Genomic DNA, 22743 nt, shown 5'->3' on the forward strand with positions numbered 1-22743 from the left:
TCTGTTTGGATGATCTGTCTATTACTGATAATGGTGTATTGAAGTCTCCAGCTATGATTGTGTTAGTGGTTATTTCTGTTTTATTGTCAGTTAGTTTCATTTTATGAACTGTGGTACCGCTGTGTTTGGTGCATACAGATTTATGATTGTAATATCCTCTTGATGGATTGTTCCCTTGATAAGTAGGAAATAGCCTTCTTTGTCTTTTTTGATTATTTTTGGTTTGAAGTCTATTTTATCCGATATTAATATAGGTATACCTGCTTGTTTCTTATTTCCATTTGCTTGGAATAGTCTTTTCCACCTTTTCACCCTGAGGAGGTGTCCATCTTAAGTGGTAAGGTGGGTTTCTTGAAGGCAGAAAATTGAGGAGTCTAATATTTTGATCCATCCTGTTAGCTTGTGTCTCTTGATGGGTGAATTAAGTCCATTAATATTTAGGATAATGACTGTGATACTTGATTTGATCCCTGCCATGTTGTGGTGGTAGATGTGTGTTCTGTTTTCATGGGCTTTGAAGTTTTTTGTACCTACTCTGGGTTTGGTTGTTGTGATATGCTTCTTGTAGGCATTTGAGTTTGGTTATTTGTTTCTTCTCTGTGGAGAATTTCCTGATATACTCTCTGTAGTTTTGGTTTTGTGTTCATATAATTATAAAGTGAGTTTTGTCATGGAAAATTTTTCTTTCACCATTTATTATGAGAGATACTTTTGCCAGGTAGAGTAGTTTTGGTTGGAAGCCATAAGTTCTTAGACTTTGGAGGGTTTCATTCCAGGCCCTTCTAGTTTTCAGAGTTTCCATTGAGAAGTCTGAAGTAATTCTGATGGGGTTTCCTTTGAAAGTGGTGTGCTGTTTTTCCCTTGCTGCTTTTAGGATTTTCTCTTTGGTGTCAATGTTTAGAGTCTTAATGATAATATGTCTTGGAGAGTTTCTTCTTTGGTCCAGTCTGTTTGGAGTTCTGTTTGCTCCTTGTATCTTGATGGGCTTTTCTTTAAAGAGACTGGGGAAATTTTCTTGAATTATTTTGTTAAATAAGTTCTCTGTGCCTTTGGTCTCAAATTCTTCTCCTTCTGGTATTCCAGTGATTCTGATATTAGGACATTTAAGTGTATCCCACAATTCCCTCATGTTCTGTTCACAGGAACTTTTGAACTTACTGAAATTTTTGAACTCTCGAACTGTTTCTTCCATCTTGTCTTCCAGATCAGAGTTTCTATCTTCCACTTCACTGACTCTATTCTTGAGAGCCTCTAGAGAATTCTGGACTTGTTCAATTAAGTTTGCATTTTCTACTACTTTTTTATGTATCATTTCCATCGCTCTGTAAAGCTCCCTTTTCACATCATTTTCTGATTTTCTTGATGATTCTTGGAATTCATCCTTGCATTTCTTTATGTCTTCATTTAGTGTGGCCAGCTGTTTTTTAAGATCCTCTTTTTTTTTTTCACTCTCCCTCAAATCTCTTAATTCTCTTTGAACTTCTTCCAATCTATTATCAATTTTTTCTAGCTTAGTGATGGTAGCATCCACATGATTATTGGTCCTTTGTTGCTTTCCTGCAAGTTCTAGCAGTAAGATGGTCAGGTTTACATTGCTCATAGCTTCCATTTGATATTCTGATCCTAATGACTCTTCTATGTTTTTGTTAGATGTATTCCTTGTAGGACTGGATGATCTACCTGGATTTTCTTGCATTTGATTTTTCATGGTATATCTTTTGTGCTGTGGTCTACCCATGACAGTGTATGGGCAGGGAGGTGGGTGGATCAGCCTAGGATGGGAATCCGAGGCAGCCTGGGGCAGTTGCCAAGCAGCCTGGGCTTTGGCTCTCACTTGCCAAAGCTGCCTGACAGGGGTGCCAAAGTTGCCTTAATTCTCAAGTGGTAATGCTGCCAAAGCTGCCTGCCTTAGAGCTTGGAGGGGGACTGAGATATCAAGCTCTGAAGCTGCCCAAACTGGCTGGGAACTCTGGGACCTGGAAACAGTCTGTGCTCCCCCACCACAGAGGAGTTGGGGATGGCCAGGGACAGACAGGTAGGGGATGGCGTCCGAGCTCCCGCTAGTGAGAGACTCAGTCTAGGCTTGTTTGGCTCTTGCTGTGACACTGGGCCCACTGAACATGCGATATGTGCACAGAGGCACCTGCGGCGGTGGGCACAATCAGAGCACAGTGGCGGCTGCCGCCAGGCACAAGATCAGAGCATGGCTCAGCAACTTGGCGGGTGCACGACTGGAGCACTGCGATGGCTGTTTGGAGGGGCGGGTGTACCCACCCAAGAGGGGATCCTCAATTCCCTGTTTTTCCCCTCTCTGTGCCCTCCCACTGACAAGAAGACCTAGAAAACCCTTAATGTCTTGCCTTTCTTTCCCAAGTATTTTGCAGGGCATCTAGGTGGTTGCCATCTTGACTGGAAGTCTCGCCTCATGTATTTTTGATTAACATTAAGCTTCTTACTGAAGTCTCAAACAAATGAAGCTCTGCTAGAAGAAGTGTGTCACAAGGCGGGGGGGGGGGGTTAGATTGTGTGTAGCCCACTGTGTAATCAGAGTCACCTTGTGCTTGCTGGTGTCAGCTTGTGTCTCTCAGCTATGGATGTATGATGAAGTGAGCCATCTTCTTTTGCCAGTGATGATGCTTCCCCTGGCATCTGTAAGACTGGGACAAATACTTGTCCCCCTCCCTATAAGTCACTTTTGGTTGGGCATTTGACCCAGCAACCTAAAGATAACTGCAACATACATCTTTTTAAAACTTTTTTTATTGGCAATTTCCATAATTATAGACAATAAACCCTGATAATTTCTTCCCCTCCCCCACTTTCCCCTTCACAAACTCACTCTCCATCTTATCCCCTCCACCTCTCAATTAGTGTCTTTTTATTTTTTATTTTTATTTTATTTTATTTTTTTAATTTTTTATTGATTTATTTGAGAGCGACAGACACAGAGAGAAAGACAGATAGAGGGAGAGAGAGAATGGGCGCGCCAGGGCTTCCAGCCTCTGCAAACGAACTCCAGATGCGTGCGCCACCTTGTGCATATGGCTAACGTGGGACCTGGGGAACTGAGCCTCGAACTGGGGTCCTTAGGCTTCACAGGCAAGTGCTTAACCGCTAAGCCATCTCTCCAGCCCGTCTTTTTTATTTTGACATCATCATCTTTTCCTCCTATTGTGAGGGTCTTGTGTAGGTAGTACCAGATATTATGAGATCATGGATATCCAGGCCATTTTGTGTCTGGAAATTGCACTGTAAGCAGTCCTACCCTTCCTTTGGCTCTTCCATTCTTTTAGCCACCTCTTTCCCAATGGGCTCTGAACCTTGCAAGGTGTGATAGAGATGTTTCAGTGCTGAACATTCCTATGCCACTTTTTCTTAGCACTATGGTGCCTTTTGAGTCATCCCAGAAGTCACAACCATCAGAAAAGAGAAGCTTCTCTAGCCAAAAGTGAGAGTAGCATTAATATGTGGGTATGAACATTAAGAAAAGTGCTGACAGAGCAGTTTGGAGAGCCTAATACATGCATTTAGCCAGACACCAGCAGACATTATGACCCTAGGGCTTATGACATCCCCATCATAGACTTTTGACCAGGTTTTCAGTACCAGGAATGTATTCACTCCTGTGGAGCAGGCCTCCAATCCAATTAGAGAGCAGTTGGTTCCTCTCATAACATACATGCCACTATTGTACCTGTTGGGTCATTTGGCTTGGCTGGCCAAACTTAAGGCTTGCAGTGTCCACTGTTGTTTATCACTTATGATGACTTCTCTTTTTCCCATGGACTTGCATGCAGAATAGCTTTTTCCAGCTTTCTATCAGCTGGTCTATAAAGAGGTTTTCAGCTCAGCTCCAGCTTGATTTCTCAGTGGCCTTACAGCCCAAGCATGTGGGATCTTTAGCAATCAGGCTTATCATCTATTCCTCGTGGGAAACTAAGAGCTTTGGCATTGAATGGCCTGTAATATTTTGGGGTCATCAGGGACTTCCATGGCTAACAACTCACTGGAAGGTATCCCATCCCTGGCACTGAAATTTTTCTAGTAACAATCTATGGCTTTTCAGTATACCATTGTCCAAAAGTGTAGGTTTGCATATAGCTTATTTATACCCTCTTAAATTTTGATTACCCCTTCTCCTCCCCTTCATTTACTCTCTTCCTCCCACCTCACTTAGGCCATTCTCTTCCCAGTAATATGTTCATCTATTTACATATATACAATACCACACCCTTAAGGCTTTCCCTCTCCTCTCTCCCTTAGAGCCTCTTTCTAGCTCACTGCCCTCTGCTACTGGTTTTTACTCCAACTCATTTTCAAGTGTAAATATTTGTAGCTAGGGTACGCATATGATAGAACACATGTGGTGTGGTTACTTCACATAGTTTATTTTTTTTCCAGATCCATTCATTTCCCTGCAAGTTTCATAATTTCATTTTTCTGTGACCACTAAATAGAACTCCATTGCATAAATGTACCACATTTTCATTATCCATTCATCAGTGCAGGGACATGTAGGCTGGTTCCATTTCCTAGCTATTGTGACTAGAGAGGCAATAAACATGGATACGCAAGTATCTCTAAGGTAGTGAGACGAGTTCTTAGGATATATGCTTAGGAATGGTATAGATGGGTCATATGGTAAATCTATTTTTAGCTTTCTCTGGAACCTATACACTGATTTCCACAATGGCTGTACTAGCTGACATTCCCACCAACTGTGTAGAAGGGCTCCTCTTTTTCTATATTCTCATCACCATTTATTGTCATTTGTTTCCTTAATGATAGCCACCCTGATGGCTAAGGATGTAGAACACTTTTTAGATGTTTACATGCCATCTGTATGTCTTCTTTTGAGAACTCTCTGTTCAGTTCCATAGCCCATTTTTTTAAATGGGTTGTTTGATTACTTATTATTTAGTTTTTTGAGTTCTTTATATATCCTGGATATTAATCCTCTGTCAGATGTATATCTGGCAAAGATTTTCTCCCATTCTGTAGGTTGTCTCTTTGCTGTATTCACAGTGTCCTTTGCTGTACAAAAGCTTTGTAATTTCATGAGATCCCAGTGGTTGATTAGTGGTTTTATTTCCTGAGCAATTGGGGTTATATTCAGAAAGTTGTTGCCTATGCCAATATAACAAAGCATTTCTCCTGCTTTTTCCTTTAACAGTTTCAGAATTTCTGGTATGATATTAAGGTCTTTGGCCTATTTGGATTTGATTCTTGTGCATGGAGAAAGATAAGGATCTATTTTCATCCTTCTATAGATACATATCAAGTTTTCATAGTATCATTTATTAAGGAGACTGTCTTTTCTCCAGTGAATATGTTTGTCATCTTTTGTCAAAAATCAGATGGATATAGCTGCTTGCATTTACATTTGGGACCTCTATTCTGTTCTATTGATCTGTGTCTGCCTTCATGCCAGTACTGTGCTGTTTTTGTTACTATGGCTTTGTAATATAGCTTGAAATCATGTATGGTGATACCACCAGCCTTATTTTTGTTGCTCAAAATTGTTTTGGCTGTTTGAGGGTTTTTTTGTTTTTGTGCTTCCAAATAAATTTTAGGATTATTTTTCCTATTTCCATGAAGAATGCCATTGGAATTTTGATGGGGATTGCATAGAATGTGTAGATTGCTTTTGGTAAGATTGACATTTTCACACTATTGATTCTTCCAATCCAAGAACATGGGTGATTTTTCATTTCCTAGTGTCTTCTGCAATTTCTGTATGGAGTGTTTTAAAGTTTTCACTGTAGAGATCCTTCACTTCCTTGGTAAGGTTTATCCCAAGCTACTTTATTTTTAAATTTATTTTGTTTTAGAGAGAGAGCATGGGAGAAAGAGAGAGAGAGAAAGAGAGAGAGAGAGAGAATGAGAATGAATTGGTGTGCCAGGGCCTCAGTCATTGCAATTGAACTCCAGACATTTACACCACCTAGTGGGCATGTAGGACCTTGTGCTTGCCTCACCTTTGTGCGCCTGGCTCATGTGGGATCTGGAGAGTCAAATATGGGTCTTTAGGCTTCACAGGCAAGTACTTTAGCCACTAAGCCATCTCTTCAGCCCATACTTTACTTTTATTTTGAGGCAATTGTGAATGGGAGTGATTTCCTGATTTCATGTTCAGCAATGTTTGTTGTTATTATATAGAAAGGCTACTGATTTCCATGTGTTTATTTTGTATCCTGCTTTGTTGCTAAAAGTGTCAGCTCTAACCAGTTTCTGATAGAGTCTTTATTGTTCTTTATGTGTAGAATCATATCATCTGCAAATAATGATAATTTGATCTCTTCCTTTCCAATTTGTATCCCTTTTATGTGTGTCACTTACCTTATTGCTATAACTAAGACTGTCAGTACTATATTAAATAAGAGTGGGGACATTGGATATCCTTGACTCATTCCTGATTTTACTGGGAGAGCCTCAAGTTTTTCCCCTTTAGTATTATGTTGGCTGTAGGTTTGTCATAAGTAGCCTTTATTATGTTGAGATATGTTCCTTCTATTCCCAGTTTCTTTAGAACTTTTACCATGAAGGGATGTATTTTGTCAAATGACTTTTCTACATCTGTTGATATGATCATGCGATTTTTGTCTTTCAGTCCATTTATATAGTGTATGACATTTATCAATTTGCATATGTTGAACCATCTCTGCATATCTTGCTAATGCCTACTTGGTTGGGGTGAATGATCTTTTTGATACATTCTGGTATTCTTTTTTTATTTTTTAAATATTTTGTTTATATTTATTTATTACTTGAGAATGACAGACAGAGAGAGAAAGAGGCAGAGAGAGAGGGAGAGAGAATGGGCGTGCCAGGGCCTCCAGCCACTGCAAACAAACTCCAGATGCATGCACCCCCTTGTGCATCTGGCTAACATGGGTTTTGGGGAATCGAGCCTTGAACTGGGGTCCTTAGGCTTCACAGGCAAGCGCTTAACTGCTAAGCCATCTCTCCAGCCCCATTCTGGTATTCTTTTTGCCAGTATTGTTAAGAATTTTTGTATCTATGTGCATGAGGAAGATTTTTTTTTTTTCTGTCTTTGCCTGATTTTGGTATCAGGGTAACGCTGGATTTGTAGAAGGAGTTTGGTAGTATTCCTTCCTTTTCTATTTTATGGGAAAGTTTGAGAAGCATTGATATTAGGTCTTCTGTGAAGGTCTGGTAAAATTCACCAGTGAATCCATCTGGGCCTGAACTTCTTTTAGTTGGGAGATTTTTTTTTATATATATAATAACTATCCATGTGTGTTGCAGGTCTGTTTAAATGGTTTATCTCATTTTGATTTAATTTTGGTAGGTCATATAAATCAAGGAAATCATCCATTTCTTTCAGATTTTTAAACTTAGTGAAGCGTATGTTCTTAAAGCATGACCTCATGATTTTCTGAGTTTCATTAGCATCTGTTATAATGGTGCCTTTTTCATCTCTACTTTTATTGCTTTGTGTCTCTTCTGTTTCTTTTGGTCAGATTTGTTAAGGATTTATCAATCTCATTTATCCTTTTAAAGAACAAACTCTTTGTTTCATTGATTTTTTGGATTTTTTTTGTCTTTATTTCATTAACTTCTGCCCTAATCTTTATTATTTCTTACTGTCTACTGATTTGTGGTTTGCCTTGTTCTTCTTTTTCCAAGGCCTTAAGATGAAGCATTACGTTTTTGACTTGTGACCTTTGTACTTTCTTTCTTAGCTGTATCAGTTGATTTGGTGTTATATATTTTCAGGGTAGGAGCTTAAGGTGTTAGATGTGGCTCTTAAGACTCTGAGAGTATCTACAAAGGTGCTCCTAGGGGTTGAGTTTCCCTGCTATGGGAGTATTCAAATAGGCTGAGTGGAATAAAACATAGGTAGATTCTAAAAGTTAACTAAACACTGTATCCATTCAGTCAAAAACAGCCCCAAGTATGTATGCCAGAGTAGTTATTATAACAACCAGATCTTCTATCAACATAGAGGTTAAGACTTCTGGTCTGTTGAGGGATCCCAGTCAGCTTGTGACCAAGTGAGACCCTTCCCTGGTGCAAACCCAGTTACCTTGGATGATTTTGGTCTTAGTCAAGTTGCTGCCTGGGTCGTCGGGCTGCTGTTCTGATTTCTGGAGCTGGGCACTGGCTTTTCCTGTGGGGCAAGCCAAGCCTGGAAACTGTGGCCCTGAAGATCAGCAGCCCCGCTGCTGGAACTGCTGCTGTGAAAGCTGCCTCTGCTGGGTTTGTCAGCAGCTCAAGCTGCTGCTGCTGCTGCTGCTGGGCCCACTGCTGCTGTTGCCTCTGCTGCTGCTGCTGTTGTAGCTGCCACTTCTGGAGCCACTGCTATTGCTGAAGCTGCTGCTGCTGGGTCTGCTGCTGTTGCTGCTCCTTGGTCTGCTGCTGCTCGGGCCACTGGTACCACTTCCGGAGCTGCTGATGTTGCTGCCGAACTCTGCTCCTGCTTGGGTCCTGCTGTCGGCTCAAGTTGGCATGGCCGGGTCCCGGGACGCTGCTCTATTCGCTGGAGCTGGGCTCAGGCGGTGGGGAGGGGAGGGAGCCGCAGCTGCTCTGGTTCTCTTGCTGCTCCACGTGTTCTTCTACCTCGTGGTCTGCTCCTCTGCTGCTCACTGCCGCTCTCCCTTCGTGTTTCCTGAGTTGCGGAGAGCGCGGTGTGAGGGGAAGCTCCCGCACCTGGCTTTTCCTGCGGCTGGAGTCGAGCCTGGCGGCTTTCTGGTGCGCTGCTGCTGCCGCAGTTGGCCGAGCTGCCGGAGCCGCGTTTGCCGGCCTGTGTGGGCTCTGGATGCTTTGGATCTCTCCTACTTCTCCACTGCCACTTCAATTTCCTATACACCTCACTTTTTAGTAAAAGTGTGTATTTTGCTGAGTTTTTTTTTGGTCTTTTTTCCCCCCAGGCTGCTTTGGCGTGGTACCTACGCCGCCATCTTAACTGGAAGTCGTACTTTCTTAACATATGCATTTAAGTATATAGATTTTCCTCTTAGGACTGCCTTAATTGTCTCCCAAAGGTTTTGGCATGTTGTGTTCTCATTATCATTTGGTTCTAATAATTGTTTTTTTTTTGGTTTCTCCAGGTAGGGTCTCACTCTGGGCCAGGCTGACCTGGAATTAACTCTGTAGTCTCAGGGTGGCCTTGAACTCATGGCGATCCTCCTACCTCTGCCTTCCGAGAGCTGGGATTGAAGGCGTGCACCACCACGCCTGGCTGATTCTAATAATTTTTTGAGTACCTTTTTGATTTCTTCAATGATTCATTCATCATTTATTAGTGTGTTATTTAGTTTCCATGATTTTGTGTATGCTCTATAGCTTTTCTTGCTGTTGATTTGTAGTTTAATCCCACTGTGATAAGATAGAGTGCAAAAAATTATTTCAGTTATCCTGTATTTGTTAAGGTTTGCTTATGTCCTAATATATGGTCTATTTTAGAAAGTGTTTGCAACACACATCTTGATTCCTTGAAATGGTGGACCTCTCTACAATATGGTTATCAATTTCCCTATGATGGGTGATACAAGGATAGAGAGATTGGTGAGACTAAGAGCAAGAGCAATATCACAAGTATGAGAGAACAGTGAAGCTGGAAGCTACAGCCTTTCTGCAGCACAATTTTGGAAGCTTCAACCCTTATTTCTTTTGGTTTTATTTTCACTGTACTAAGGATTAAGCCCAGGGCTATGCATGCTTGGCAACTACTTTACTACTGAGCTATATCCCCAGCCCAAACTGTCATTTCTGCTCGACCATATTCACTGGAGTGAGTCACTAAATCCTGCCTACATTCTGACAGAAGGAAACCAGGCTCCATCATTAAAAAATTTTTTTAACTTTATTTTTATTTATTTATTTATTTGAGAGAGAGAGAGAGGCAGAGAGAGAATGGGCGTGCCAGGCAGGGCCTCCAACCACTGCAAATGAACTCCAGATGCACGCTCCCCCTTGTACATATGGCTTACGTGGGTCCTGGGCAATTGGACCCAGGTCCTTTGGCTTTGCAGGCAAACACCTTAACTGCTAAGCCATCTCTCCAGCCTAGACTCCATCATTTTAAAAAGGAGAACGTAAAGCAGGGTTGGTGGTGCATGTCTTTATTCCTGCCACTTGGAAGGCAGAGGTGGGAGGATTGCTGTGAGTTCAAGGCCAGCCTGAGAGTACATAGTGAATTTCAGGTCAGCATGGATTAGAGTAAAACTCTACCTTAAAGGCCTATAAAGATGGGCTGGAGAAATGGCTTAGTGGTTAAGCGCTTGCCTATGAAGCCTAAGGACCCCAGTTCAAGGCTCGATTTCCCAGGACCCACATTAGCCAGATGTACAAGGGGACGCACATGTCTAGAGTTCATTTGCAGTGGCCGAGGCCCTGGCACGCCCACTCTCTCTCTCTATCTGCCTCTTTCTCTCTCTGTCTGTTGCTCTCAAATAAATAAATGAAAAAAATTAAATATGTTATTTATTAAAAAAAATAATTTGTGTTCATAATTACTCTGTATAATGGTTTGCTACTGTGCATCTCTTCCTAACTCTATGTTGTAATGACACTTAGGTAATTTGAAATTAGCCATGATGGGAATATCATGTAATTCACTATGAAAATTTACATTATATTATATAAGTCAGCAAGCACTCTAAATCAAGTTTTTTTTTTTTTTTTTCCTACCAGAGTGTTAACCATTAACCCCCACATACCTGGTTGTATATAGAGCTATTTGTTCTCAGAAATTTTGTGGAGAAGATACATTCTAGGACTCTGGAGCAAGAGAATAAAAGGTTACAGATAAAAGAAGAGACAGTTTCTAGATTTTAGGACAATAGAGGATGTGATACTTTCTATTTGTTGTCATGTTGATAGAACCTGGAATCAACCAGGACCTGAGCCTCTTGGCATATTTGTGAAAGATTATGTAGATTAGCCTCTGGGCATGTATCTGAGGGATTTTCTTGGCTAAATTAGTTGAGGTATGTAGAACCACTTTAACTGTGGTCAGCAGCATTCCATGGGTGGGATTCCGGAGGGCTGGCTGAACAGGAGCATTCATCACTCTGTTTCCTCACTGTGGATTGAATGTGACCAGCTACTTCAAGTTCCTGCTGCCATGCCTTTCCTGCCATGATGAGATTGTAATCTCCAGCTCTAAGCTAAAACAGCCCTTCTTTCCTCATGCTGACTTTTTTGTCAGGTATTTTGTCCTGGCAACAACAACATAGTCACTAATATAAGGGTGAAGCTGAAAGTGGAGGCTGTGGGGGATTAAATACAACTATACAGATGGACATGGAAAAACTAGCTCTGTCTCTTTCTCTCTGTTTCTTTTCTTTTCTTCCTTGTGCGTGTGTGAGTGTGTGTGTGTGTGTGTGTGTGTGTGTGTGCACCTACAACTTAAGATGGGATTTGCAGGCTGGGGATATGGCTCAGTGAGTAAGAGTGCTTGCAGCTCAAGCACGAGTACCTGAGTTCCATCCCCCACACCCACGCTTAAAAAATTGGCAAATTCCTCACAACTTTCCATTTGCTTACCATCTCAGTAAAATGGGACCTGCATATAAGATCTAACTATGGGTTTATAAACACATTTAAGACATGGCATGCAATATATTTATTTTTATCCCACAGTCAAGATGGGTAACTATAATGGACTACCAAGCTACAAATAATAAATGTATGGTCCAGTAGAACTGTAGTACAGCTGGCCTATACCTAAAATAGCCCAGAAATTCAAAGGCCAAGTTTTGGTTCTTCTGAACCAAAGCCTTATTGTATGTGCTAAGCCTGATAAAAGATACCCACCAGGTTTGCAGAAAATCATTTCCAGATAAAAACTTCCCAATTCATAGCATTTTAGATTTGAAATACATGTTAGCAAATATATAGGTCATTTTCAAAAGTTGTTTTTCAATAAAAATGTCAAAATCAGAAATACCTGGTTTCTTTTGTTCCTTTGCTTACTCCTTCCTCCCTTTTCTCCTTCTCTCCTCCCTCCCTCCCTCCCTCCTTCCTTTCCTTCATTCCTTTTCAGATAGGGCCTAATGTAGGTCAGGTGGGCCTCAAATTCATTATGTTGCCAAGGTAGACCTTGTACTCCTGATCCAGCTGCCTCCACCTCCCCAGGGGATTTTTATAGACATGTGCTACCATGTTAGAACCTAAAATCTTTCTTGTTAGAACCTAGAATCTTGTTAATATCTGCAACTCACCTTAGACTTAGAATTGTTGAGGCTTGACTATCTGCTCATTTTATACATTGTCCAATGAGTATGTTGCACTCAATTATTAGAAAATTACAGCCATGGCAGTGCATGCCTTTAATCCCAGCACTCGGGAGGCACCAGTAGGTGGACTGCTGTGAGTTCAAGACCATCCTGAGACTACCTAGTGAATTCTAGGACAGCCTGGGCTATAGTTCAATATCCTAACTCAAAAAAACCAAAAAAGAAAAGGGACCAAATATTAGAAAATGAATCATGTAATCTAAGTTTATAATTTACAGATTAGGAGCACAAGCATCTAAGATACAAAGTGACCCCTCTTGCATGAGACCTTATAGTTGGTATATTCCACCTGCTTAAAAATTATAAATCATAACAAAACCACAAATGTTTACAATCCATAAAATTGACATTTAAGAGCTCTGCTTTTTTTGTATGTGTTTGTGTGTGGTGTGTGTTTATGTGTGTACGTATGTTGGGGCACTTGTGTTCAGGTGCACATGCATGTATTGAGCATGTAGGGTTGATGTAGTGTCCTCAAGCTCTCTCCATTTAATTTATTTACACTCAGAACTTGCTGATTCAGCTAGTCTATCTAGATAAGTTTTCCAGATAGCCTGCTATACTAACGTGCCATTTATGTGGGTTCTGAACTCTGGTCCTCATGCTGTGTGGCAAATGCTTTTATCCCCAGCCCACAAGCCCCCTTTACAAAAAGTCAGCTAAGAATCAGGCTAGGACGTCAATGAATGTACATCATTTGTGTGTGTAATTACTAGTTGATATGCCCCACCTAGCCACAAATTAATGTGGTTACTTTAAACTGCTAACATGAAATCTCAACCCTGTACTTTTGCAGTTATTGGCTTTAGCTGTTCTATTTTCTTTTCTCTAGGTCTCCAACTTGGCTATTTGGGGAACGATTTTAGAAATGTAATTATAACTCTGGTTTCAAACTTCTGAACTGAGTAACTAAACACAGGCTGGCCATAGTGGAAAGTACACAGCTCTTCACTGTGACTATTTTTATAAAGAAGTTGTGTATATCCAAATCAGTTCAACTAAGGGCCACATTTTTAGTACCACTGATAATTGGCCACTTCCCCTACCCAATGCCTCCAGATAAGATCTATGCTGCTGTGGGGAATACAGATGAGGGTTGGAAACTAGCCTTTCCATCAGCACCTGAGCAACCACATCTATGTGTCCTTTTCCTCACGCATCCATCCATTCATTCACTTACTCACTCAGCCATTCATTCTAGTTGATTTGCTTATTTAATTGAGACAGGATCTCACTATATAGCCAATACTGGCCTTGAGCTCCAGTATCTTCCTGCTTTAGCCTCCTGAGTGCTGGGATTACATTTGTGTAGTACCATGCCTGGTCACCTTGAAAAGTATGTATGTCTGTATTTATTTATGAGATAGATAGGGGGCGGCTTTCCAGGGCCTCTTAGCACTGCAAACAAACTCCATACACATGCAGCACTTTGTGTGTCTGGTTTCACGTGGGTACTGGAGAACCATGTGAGGGCTAGCAGGCTTTGCATGAAAGTGCCATTAAGTGCTGAGCCATCTCCACAGCCCTGATTTAATTTTTAAAAATCTGGTAATGTCATTTATATATCTGGGTAGTTTTCCAGGTAAAAGTTCTTACTCAGAACCATGCATTACTAGACAGGTGTAGAAAGAGGAGACTTGGGGGGGGGGGCGGAAACCATGAAATGTTACCCTTCTAGTGTGCAGATTTTCTTGGTTGCAATTACAATGGATTATTTACTTAGATTTGTGCTGTGGTTAAATCCAAATGGAAACCAATTCAGAGTCACATCTGCTGCACATGTGGCTCCAGGAATCTAAACCCTGCCTAACACTGGACATTTAAATCTGTACATGATTTTATATCTTAACAATGACTCTGTGAAAGGAATGGAGGGACCATTATCCCAATCAGTGTTTTTAATATATATCAACATATATAATGAATATATATGGGCTATAGTGTGTATATATATATATATATATACACACACACACACACACACATATACATTATATATACATATACCATGCATATTCAGCACCAAACTGAATCCTTTGTCTAACACAAAAGCAGAGTTGCTGCTTATGTTTCCCCAAAGGTGTTACAGAAGATGGCTGGCACAGGTACTGCAAAATGACACCGTCTTATTTCATTTTTCTTTCCTAGAAGAATCTAGGTACGTAGGCTTACAAATTAAAAACAATAGCTGCATGTTGGTAGAAAACACCTCTAAATCAAAATGCACAATGTCTTGATTTCTACCTAGACGTTGGTAGAAAATGAAACCTCAGCCCTTGGCTTTGTGTTTGGATTATCGAAACGGATGTATCAGGGAGAGAAGGCCAGGAGCTAGTTGGTAATAAAGTCTCTCTCATTCTCCCTCTCTCCTCCCCTCCTCCTTGTAGCCATCTCTATTTCTTAATCTATGTAGGTGGCAAGCCAGGAACACAAGCTATCTAAAAGGCACCACTCACCACCCAAGACTGTGTCCTGGGTCTTGGTTCTCTCTATACACCGTTCCTCCACCTAGGCCTCAGCTGTCATTTCACCTGCGTGGCCCCAGGGGCCATCTGGCTGGCTTTCGTCGCGGGTCGGACCCAGCGCCGCCTCGCAGTGGTTTCTCCTGCGGCTCCCCTGGGCCGCGCAGCGAGTCGTGCGGCCCGTGCCGCCGCCGTTGTCCTCTGGGGGGCGCGCTCGCCCTCGCGGGCCCGCGCTCATTCAGCCAGCCGGGCGGTGCGGCGAGAGGAGCCGGAGGTGAACTTGCCCGCCAGCTCCACCCGGACCCCGGCAGACAAAAGAGGCGGCGGAGCGCGGAGCGGAGCGCGGCGATGGCGGGGCGCGGAGGCCGGGCGCTGCTGGCGCTGTGCGCGGCGCTGGCCGCCGGAGGCTGGCTGCTGGGGGCCGCAGCCCAGGAGCCCGGGGCGCCCGCGGCCGGCATGCGGCGGCGCCGGCGGCTGCAGCAGGAGGACGGCATCTCCTTCGAGTACCACCGCTACCCCGAGCTGCGCGAAGCGCTGGTGTCCGTGTGGCTGCAGTGCACCTCCATCAGCCGGATCTACACGGTGGGGCGCAGCTTCGAGGGCCGCGAGCTCCTGGTCCTCGAGCTGTCTGACAACCCGGGCGTCCACGAGCCTGGTAAGGATGCTGTCCGCTGGCCAGCCCGCGGGGATGTCCTGGAGGAGGAGGACGCGGGGAGGGGAGTCGGACTGGTGGCGGTGGGGGAAGGCGAAGAGGTGGCCCGGGGGATGCTTCCTGCCACCAGGGTGTCTGGGGTGGAGGGTGGAAGGAAGGCTGGAAAGGGCCAAGGAGCCAAGCCAGAGCGCTGCGGATTGCTGGGAGCCCAAGCACCTCTGCCCACCGCCTCGCTCGCTCTCCCTCCCAGCCCCAAGCCATCTCGCCGGCCCTTGGGTGAGCAAGGGTGAGGTGGGGTACCGAACAAACACATCCAACCCGCCAACCTGGCGGTCCCCCTCATCGCACGATCAAGACACCCGTTGCTACTCGGAACGAAGGAAGAGGGTTGGCCTTCCCCACAGACACGAGTGGAAAGATGAAAGTGCAGGCGGCCGGGTCTTCGAGAAAACCAGAAACAGTCATTTATCATGCTTCCTAATTTCCCTAGGACCGGGTTCTTGGGGGCTGTAGGGCCTGCGTACCCATCTCTGTCTCTAGGCACGCATTAAGTCCCCTACTTCTGGGCGGACGCTTGCGGATTTTAAGGATACTGTCGATAAATCTCTAGGAATCATGCCGTGTGCGAAGATATAGGTCTTCCTACCGGGATGGAAAAGTGTGGTCTCTGACAAGCATTTAGATTCTGAAGCTGCACATGGCCTAAAGGAGGAGGGGGTGGTGGAGAACATTCCATTTTTTTCTGCTTTAGCTACTGTGAGGTGAATAGTGACTGGGTTTTATCCCACAAGATGTTCCTACAGGACCATCCCTGCGGACCTTCTTTTTGAGTATACTAAGACATGTTTTGATTTATGTTAAATGTGATGGTCTTTTATTAAAGACCTATTTTTAACAATGTTCTTGGTGGTGGTGGGGTATGTTTCTGCTCTTTTGAAATGATTTAGGCCTGGTCTTCCTTCTGGGAAGTCGGGGTCCGATGAAGCACGTTGGGTGGTAACATCAGCATAGGATGCTTAATACTTTTAAAGATATTTATTTCTTTGAAAGTAAGGAAGGAAGAGAGAGAGAGAGAGAGGGAGGGAGGGGGGAGGGAAGGAGGGAGAGAAAATAGGTGCTCCAGGGCCTCTTGCCATTGCAAAAGAACCCCAGATGCATGCACCCCTTTGTGCATCTGGCATTACATTGTTACTAGGGAATAGAATTGGATCTGGCAGGCTTTGCAAGCAAGTGCCTTTAACCACTGAGCAATCTTCCTGGCCCCTTAATACTTTTAAAATAAGTATCTTATATTTATTTATTTATTTGTCAGAGAAAGGCGGGGGGAGAGAGAGAGAGAGAGAAAGAGAGGGAGGGAGAGAATGGGCACTCCAGGGCCTCCAACCACTGAAAACTCCAGACACGTGCACTCCCTTGTGCATCTGCCTAACGTGGGTCCTGGGGAATTGAACCTGGGTTCTTTGGCTTTGCAGGCAAACACCTTAATTGTTAATCCATCCTTCCAGTCCCCCTTAGTACTTTTTAATGACAAAGAAAGCAAAAATGACTAAAATTTCTCAATGCCAGGCACGGATAATTTCTTTCTTTTTCTTTTTTTCTGTTTTCCATTCCTTCTTCCCTCCCATTCCTCCTTCCCTCCTTTCTTTCTTTCCTTTCTTTCATGCTAGGCAAGCTCTCTACCACTGAGCTATATCTCTCGTGCTGCTTTCCTTCTCCTCCTTTTCCCTCTCCCCTCCCCTCCCCTTTCTCTTTCCTTCCTTCCTTTCTTCCTCCCTCCCTCCTTTCCTTCCTTCCTTTTCTGACAGAGTCTCATGTAGCTAGTCTAACCTGGCCTCCAACTTGAAATGTAGCTGAGATTGATCTTGAACTCCTGATCCTCCTGCTTCCACCTCCCATATACTGAGATTATGGGTGTGTCACCCACATCTGCCCTTTTCCCTTCCTTTTCTTCCTGTCTTAAAAAAAAGTTTTTGTTTTTTTGTTTTTTTTTTTTGTATGCTGGAATGCAACCCACAAAGGCGGGGCAAGCTCCTAAAAGCTCCCAAAATAGTTTTACAGCAGTACAGTAGAAACAAAATGAGAAGAGATTAAAATAGGCAATTGACAGAGATATTTTGATCCTTAAATGTAGTGTTTCTGTTGATCAATAATAAATTTTCAGAAAACATTTCCTGTCTTCAAATAAGGTTAATGAAAAGGTTTGAATAAATTAGCTGGCAAAACGAATGCACTTCAAGATTCAGCATCCAGAGTTAAAATTTAATGAATTAGTTGTCTTTATAGTTATTTGAAAATATTAAGAAAAAGTTTAAATGTGAAGACTAATTTTCAAACACGTTCCATAATCAAAGCCAAGTCATGCTGGACAGTTACAAGTCATCTAAATATGTGTGATTCAACTTCCTACTTACTTAGAGCCCTTTGATGTTCTGCATTTTGTCCTGTGTTTCTCAGAGTTTGTTGGAATATTATTTCAAAGAGGTTATATGAAAGCTGTGGTTTAACTTCAGGTTGTCATATTTTAAATTTAGAAATGAAATGATGGAGTGATTTAAGGTAAAAATGTGATGGTTTTGAAGATGAAAAGAATGATCTTTTTGCTTGGATCATTGGAATTAAAAGGCCACTGAGATCTGCCATATCCATTGCAAGCTCTATGAAATAGGGATGATGTTTCCAGCACTCAACCCAAGTAGGACACACTATCGATCTCCGAGTATACATTATGGCATGATGTACAGCATGGAATCACACTCAACATATGAAAACAAAGCCCACCCAAATCTTCACTAGCTTGACAACATGGTGCTTTACAATAAAAGATTTTATCTCTCATATATACAAAGTATAACAATGTAATTCATCTCACAAAGATGAACTCAGAAGTGTTGTGTAAGTGTTTTATGGTGTGTACTTTATACTTCCTGTCTAAATGAAGTAAGCTTCAAGTCCAGGTGTTATTAGTAGAATACACAATGTCTACCCATTGTATTTTGAAAAGTAAAATTAACTATTAGGAACCAAGTTTAGATGATTTCCTTCCCACCATCTTCCATAAAAGATAAGTTAGCTAGCAATCTTAAGGTGACTAGCAAATTTGGGTGTCTGATGAGTATGTAAATTTGACTGCACATATGTGAATTAATTTTACAGAAGTTTGGATAAAGGAAAATGTTCATTATTTATTTTATTTTTTTGAGGTAGTGTCTCGCTCTAGCCCAGGCTGACCTGAAATTCACTATGTAGTCGTAAGGTGGCCTTGAACTCATGGCGATCCTCCTACCTCTGCCTCCTGAGTGCTGGGATTAAAGGCGTGCGCCACCACACCTGGTGAAAATGTTTATTTTTTTTTAATGGCTTTCACATTCCTTTTAGTTTAAACAAATGAAAAAGGAATATTCACATCTCTTCTTATTTATTTATTTTTGAGAGAGACAGAGACAGAGAGAGAATTGGCGCACCAGGGCCTCTGCCACTATAATTGAACTGCAGATGCTTGTGCCACCTGGTGGGCATATGCAACCTTGTGCTTGCCTCATCTGTGCACTTGGCTAAGGTGGGATCTGGTGAGTAGAAAATGGGTGCTTAGGGGCTGGAGAGATTGCTTAGCGGTTAAAGCATTTGCCTGCAAAGCCAAAAGACCCAGGTTTGACTTCCCAGGACCCACATAAGCCAGATGCACAAGGAGGCTCCTGCATCTGGAGTTCGTTTGCAGTGGCTGGAGGCCCTGGCATGCCCATTCTCTTTCTCTCTCTACCTGCCTATTTCTGTATATCTCTCTCAAATAAATCAATAAAAATAAACTCTTTTTAAAAAAGAAAATGGATGTTTAGGCTTCATAGGCAAGCACCTTTCTTTGCTTTCTTGCCCTGAGGCTGGTGGTGGATGGACATTGAGAAGGGTAAAGACAGGATGAAAGATACAGGTCAATAAGAATGATTGTGGGGAGATTAGGGATCCTAGTGGTGCAGGAATTTGGGGTGTCCTTGATGGTAACAGAGCCTTTCTTGGCTCTTGGATGGGACATTAACTCAGGAGTTAGGGTGCTAGATAGTCCCTGTGTCAGTGACCTCCATGTTCTTGTCTTACAGATTTGAATAATGGAATCCACAGACCATAGAGGATAGATTTTAGAAAGGTGTTATTATAGAGCTTTAGATAAAGAAAGAAGGAGAGCAGGAAGGCCTCAGAAATGGGATACCATAGGTCACTCTCTGCCTTGGAGTTAGTAAGGTTTTACTGGATGGGTGCATGAGCTGGTCAGTTCAGCTCCCATGCCAAGTGTCCAGGTGTCTTACTGGTACCTAGTTTTTAGGGAAGAGGGACGCCATTAGGGAAAAAGGGATGGAGGCTATAAGGACTCACTTTGGGAAAAAGAGATAAGAAAGGACACACAAGGTCACTCCCTACATTTAGCCACTATTATTTTATTTCTTGGGCCCTGTTCTCCTAGGCTGTCCAGCCAATTTGTATCTCACTAGGTCAGGAGGGACTAGGTTAAGTGTATGACAAGACGGCAGGAAGCATGCAGATGGTTGAGACTTATAAATTTCAATGTTACTCAGATACCTTTTGAAGGAGGGAAACTACTTTAGCTATTTTTACCTTATAAGTGTCTTTTTGGGATTTTTTTGTTTGGTATAATGTTTTTGAATAGGAAATATATATCTTAAATTCTATGTATCTTAAATTCACTTACTTGATTATTAAGTTTCATGAAATTATATTCATTGTAATTTCCAGCACTGGAGAAATGTCACGTTTGTTAGTTTTCTTAATTTAGATTCTTTTTCTGAACATTAAAAAAAATGCAAGGCTATAGAGATGGCTTAGCAACTAAGGAGCTTACCTGGAAAGCCAAAGGACCCAGGTTTGATTCTCTAGGACCCATGTAAGCCAGATGCACAAGGTGACACATGTGTCTGGAGTTTGAAGTGGCTGGAGGCCCTGGTGCACCCATTCCCTTTCTGTCTCTCTCTTTCTCTTCAAAATAAATAAATAAATAAATAAATAAATAAATAAATAAATAAATAAAAGTTTAAAAAATGTAGTAGGCTGGAGAGATGGTGCAGCAGTTAAGGCACTTGTCTGTAAAGCCTAATGACCCAAGTTTGATTCCCAGTACCCATGTAAAGCCAGATGCACAGTGGCACATGCATCTGGAGTTCATTTACAGTGACTGGAGGCCCTGGTGCACCCATGCTGTTTCTTTCTTTGTGATGGGCATGGTGATGCACACCTTTAATCTCAGCACTTGGGAGGCTAAGGTAGGAGGATTTCTGTAAGTCCTAGGCCAATCTGAGACTAAGTCCATGTCAGCCTGAGCTAAAGCAAGACCCTACCTTAAAAATAAAAAAAAATTAAAAAAAATAAATTTAAAAAAAAAGTAGTGTTCTGGGGATGTAGTTGAGTAGTAGAGCACTTGCTGAAGCCTTTGGTGGAATCCCTAGGACCAAAGCAACAACAACAAAGCAGTTAGTCAAAAGGGCCCCAGCTGAAACTCAGAATAATTGGCAAAACAAGCAAATGTGCTATTTCCTTGGTGAACCAGGTACCAGCACAAGGGTGAAGGAGAGTGACACAGAGAACAGTCATTTCCTACCAAATCAGATATCCAGAGATACAGAAGCTCCCAAGACCTTATTACTGAAGCAGATCTAAAATGAACCCAACATGGCTCAGGGAAATTTGCGGAAGAGGGGACGGAAAGAATGTCAGAGCCACACGTTGGGTCATGATACACAGAGACATTTCCTCTTACCCATAACTGAGGGCTAACCCCACAATGCATGACCCATATACCCCAACAAGGAGGGTCCGGCTGGAGGAGGGAGGGCAGGAAGGAGGCTAATAATGGTACCATCTTGACTGTATTCACTGAGTACAAAACTAGTAAAAAAAAAAAAAAAAAAAAGCAGTTAGTTTCTAAGGATTTAGTTAGCATAATAGGACAAACAACATACTCATCCCCCTTCAACAACCTGTTGCCATGCAACGGAGAGTTTCACTTGGTTAGATGAATATTTTATGGGCAGATATTGGTTGAAACCACCAGCTGTCTTTCTCAGACAGAAGGGATCTTTATATTTGTTTAGCATATGTTGTAGGCTTAACTTGAACATATGTAAACAATACCATCAGATATTCACATTTGAAATTATCTAAAGGGAAAAGAAATTCCATTTTGAACTGATAGTTGAGGAACATCTCTAGACACTATCATATCATGGGATTCACCCTTAGTTTTGACTACCTGGAGTTTGCATGAAAGAAAGTGTTATTAATTTATGTCTAAGTAGTGGAGTCCCAAAACCAAGATTATTCTTCCAAGAATTAAATATGAGTTCACCTTTGTTTGTTTAAAACACTGATTTTTTTTTTCATGTACTTCAGGTTTACTTTGGGGAAGTAAATCTGATTTACAGTTGAAATGCTATCTTAAACACATTCTTGACATCATAGATATTTCTCTTTCACAGGCTGGAATGATTATTTTGGATCTAGTCCCCTCTAAAAAAAAAATCTGTAAAAATTTAAAGTGTATGAATGCCAGTATGCATTTGCCAAATATTGTCTTGGAGCATATAATGCTGGCAAAATTTCTATACAACTTGGGGAAGGAAAAGCAACCAGTGGGGATTTTGATTAATTGCATAGGCTCTTTTCATAACAGATTAGTATGAAATGATTACAAACAAGTGACACTGAGCAACTGGTAAAGATAAATGTTAGATTCTGAAGAAGAATCTAGATCAAACCACCCAAGGTGAAGAGTTATTTTTAGACTGAATGAGTCAACAGAGTTTTTGCCAGCAGTTAAGTTGTTGATTGACTTGAAATTGGCTAATGGAAGGGAGGAGAAACTGAGCTGGCCTCTAACCTTATATCCCATGCTCAAACAAGAAAAGCATGCTGGAGAGGGAACCCAAGGCCTGTGCATGCTGGTCCAGCACTCTATTGCTGAGGTACTTTCCCTGGCCTAAACAGGCAACTGTCTATGGAAAGTGATTTGAGAAGTTCAGAGTGAAACAGTTAACAGCGATTCCCTTCTTGGTTTACCTAAGGCATGGAATCCCCAACTTCACCCTCACTTCCTTTGGAAAGATATCATTAAGAAACACAAAAGAGGGCTGGAGGGATGGCTTAGTGGTTAAGGGGCTTGCCTGCAAAGCCAAAGGACACAGATTCAATTATTGTCTTGAATCTGCAGTGGCTAAAGGCCCTGGTGCACCCATTCTCATTCTCTCCCTCTTCCTATTTGCTTCTTTCTTTCTCTCAAATAAAAAAAGAAAGAAAGAACCACAAAAGAGGGCTGGAAAGATGGCTAGGCAGTTATTTGCCTACAAAGCCTAAGGACCTGGGT

At 42.2% G+C, this 22743-nt stretch overlaps 1 protein-coding gene across 1 annotated transcript in view; it reads left to right on the forward strand.

Moving 5' to 3' along the window:
* The first annotated feature begins 15009 nt into the window (after window positions 1-15009).
* Cpe (carboxypeptidase E) overlaps window positions 15010-22743 on the forward strand; it is a 136995-nt gene continuing 129261 nt past the window's right edge. Inside the window, exon 1 of the mRNA XM_045134568.1 lies at window positions 15010-15383. Coding sequence (XP_044990503.1) covers window positions 15077-15383 — 307 coding nt within the window. The 5' untranslated portion in view covers window positions 15010-15076. The remainder of the gene's footprint in view (window positions 15384-22743) is intronic.

This window comes from Jaculus jaculus, chromosome 1 (genome assembly GCF_020740685.1).
Source record: "Jaculus jaculus isolate mJacJac1 chromosome 1, mJacJac1.mat.Y.cur, whole genome shotgun sequence".
Lineage (NCBI taxonomy): Eukaryota > Metazoa > Chordata > Mammalia > Rodentia > Dipodidae > Jaculus > Jaculus jaculus.